At 32.3% G+C, this 2784-nt stretch overlaps 1 protein-coding gene across 2 annotated transcripts in view; it reads right to left on the reverse strand.

Annotated features, from left to right (window-relative positions):
* Nucleotides 1–401: 401 nt before the first annotated feature.
* The window catches only part of LOC106466366 (UPF0764 protein C16orf89 homolog), a 12874-nt gene continuing 10491 nt past the window's right edge, over nucleotides 402–2784 (reverse strand). Inside the window, exons 4-5 of one of the 2 annotated variants that reach the window (XM_013926646.2) lie at nucleotides 1069–1113; nucleotides 402–766 (exon numbers count right to left, since the gene is read on the reverse strand). In XM_013926646.2, the coding sequence (XP_013782100.1) occupies nucleotides 675–766; nucleotides 1069–1113 (137 nt within the window). In that variant the 3' untranslated portion in view covers nucleotides 402–674. Of the gene's footprint in view, nucleotides 767–1068; nucleotides 1117–2784 lie in introns of both variants that reach the window. The other variant, XM_013926645.2, reaches the window with a different exon arrangement.

A 2784-nucleotide genomic window follows, 5' to 3' on the forward strand; every position in this document is an offset into this window, starting at 1 on the left:
CCTTAATGAAACAAGTACCGAGATAGACTGTCTTTTTTTATGAATGACTTCATTGAAACAAAATATGGAGCCATGTTTTTCATTGTTTTTCACAGTGTAGTTAAATGAAGCGAAAAATAGGACTAGATCTTTCTCTATGTGTGACTAAATGAAATAAATATCAGACTAAGCGACTAAATTTAGTTAATAAATAGAGCTAGTCTTTGAACCTGGTTTTTGTTTGTGTGACACAAAAATAGGGCTATGCTTTTCACATTTTCTTTGTGCTACTAAATGAAACATAACAGCGAACTAGGGTTCGTACTTTTTTTCTCTCAATGTGACCAAATAATAAAAAAAAAAAACTAGGCTGCGGTTGTGTTTTTTGTTCTTTATTTCAGTGTGAGTAAACAAAACAAAAGGTCGAGGTAAATTTTGAATTTATATCTGCATAACAGAATGGCAGAAAATAAATTCGACATATAAAAGTATTTTTACACTATTTAGTAAACAAAAACATTATTATGGATTCTGGTTTTCTTTTTCCGAGCGTGTAGTAACTGTTTTTATTATTATTATTAAAGGCAGGACTAATTTCAAATGATAATATTTTCACTCTTTATTATGGCGAAGTTAAAAAGAATTTGTTATTGCGAGTAAGCATATCCAGAATCTAAACATGACTGTTTTGGCGTTTAGCTGTAAGTCATCAGGTCGTCCAGAAGAAACCTGGTGTTCACTACTAAGGCACCAAGAGCAACAGATGTCGTGTGGGCGAAACAACCTCCTGAAAATAAACAATCATCATTGTCGGGTTCAAAGTTTTTAGAAATGAATGGTGATTCAGAAAAAAATATATAGCACAGTGTTAAAACGGTGCATATTGTTTTTGATGTAAGTCATTATAATGTTAACTTCTAAGTTACAACATACAAATAATCATCTCATTGCTATTTTAATGTTTCAATTTCTCTTGAAATGAAAGTTTGATAAGGTTGCAAACGGCAAAGTTAGGCTTCATTCAAATTATTGTTGCTTAAGGGACTTGCTATTACTTATTTGTAGAGGCTCTTGTATCTACACCCTTACCTCCCATGTACCTTTCTTCCCTCTTTGTTCTCTTCCGTATAATATCTGCTGAAATTAAAAAGAAAAAAAAGCAGTATTTACTGATTTTGTTGCCTCGTAAAATCAAGGAATTGTTATGTAACGAAACAATGCTTTTCTTTACGAGATCTGAAAACATGGCAGCATTAAGTTATATTTTATTTTATTCAAAATTTGTATGAATGTTTATAACAATTAGTTATTTGCTATTTAAAATAACTGCTGAAAGAAAAGAAAGCAGAAATCACAAACCTACAATCCATATGACATTAGCACGTAGAAGCAAATAAGTAGACTAATTTTAACAATATATTACTTTTCATTTCTAGAATAGGTTGTGTAAACGATCGTAATATATATGTATATTTAAAATGTGTAAATAAAACCTTAGATAACATTAATACGAATAAGTTTCATGCCTACAAACCCTTCCAATCTGGCTTTTCATTTCTTTTTTTTTCTCCCAAAGTAGTTCCCCTTTATTGATCTCTCTCTCTGCCTACGCTCCTAATTATTATCATATCTCTTAAACTTGCATTTCACAACGTATGGAGCGCGCCTCTTCAGTTAACTGTTTCATTCATTAAAAATATAAAAAAAAAGGGGACGCGCAAGAAAGTATATTTATTAAAGGGCAAAAGTTAAAGTATGCAATAACTCAACTAATTGTTAGGTAAGTCAAAACATTGCAAGTAAACGTCCAATTTCACGACTAACTTCACAAAACGAATCTTCTTCTTTTCACATAGTAAAATTTTTAATTTTGAATATCCAACCACAAAATCGCTACTTTACTTTTTTTACGATATTTCCATTTATATTGTTGTCAACTGTGTTTTTAATGTTTCAATTCAGATTTTAGCTACAGAGCGCATGACGTTAAAGTAGGCCTAGAATACCGATAATGTTTCAGAAGACGTTAAGAAAATCTAGTAACCTCGATTAATATCTTGAAGTGTGACATCAGATATAAATATGAGTGGGCCAGTCAACTAGTAAGGTAGAAGTAAGTGTCAAAGTGAAGTATTCAGCGTGTGAATGCCGGGTAGTTGTTGATTGAACGTCATTCAGTGAAGTATATTTTATCAGTGTTAGTTATCGCGTATATTCAATTACTTGATTGATTAGCCGTGAAACTGTAAAAGTATGTTTACGTTAGACAAGATACCATTAGCGAGGTACTTCCGTTTGAACGTAATTAGTAAACTTGGGCCTCCAATTACAACAGTGTACAAGTAAAGGCAGTTTTTAAAATCTTAAGGAAGAAATAAGCTTATACTTATCGTTACATGAATTGGACTTCAAATTATTTTCACCATATAATTTAAAAGAACCAGCCTAGCGAAAGAACAATACTACGAGCAGGGGTGAAATTCTCAAAAAAAAACAAAAAAGTTGAGGTACTCAGCTGGGGAAGTGGACCCGTTTTTAAAAAAGAAATAAAATATCTACGTGTGAACATAAAAAAAACGACAAAGCAGCTCCAGTAAGTCCCGGTACTAGTACCGCCTTAAAAAAATAAGTTCTGGTACTCAATACTGGTGAGTACCGGCAGAATTTCACCCCTGATTACGACAATATATATCTAACGTATATTAAGTTTACGTTAAGCCTCTGAGCTTTATATTGTTGCGTCAGCGAGTCACGTGACTACTATGACGCAACGTTTCTAGAACTATCATGGTACTTTGTCGAATG

Source organism: Limulus polyphemus, unplaced genomic scaffold (genome assembly GCF_000517525.1).
Source record: "Limulus polyphemus unplaced genomic scaffold, Limulus_polyphemus-2.1.2 Scaffold2237, whole genome shotgun sequence".
NCBI lineage: Eukaryota > Metazoa > Arthropoda > Merostomata > Xiphosura > Limulidae > Limulus > Limulus polyphemus.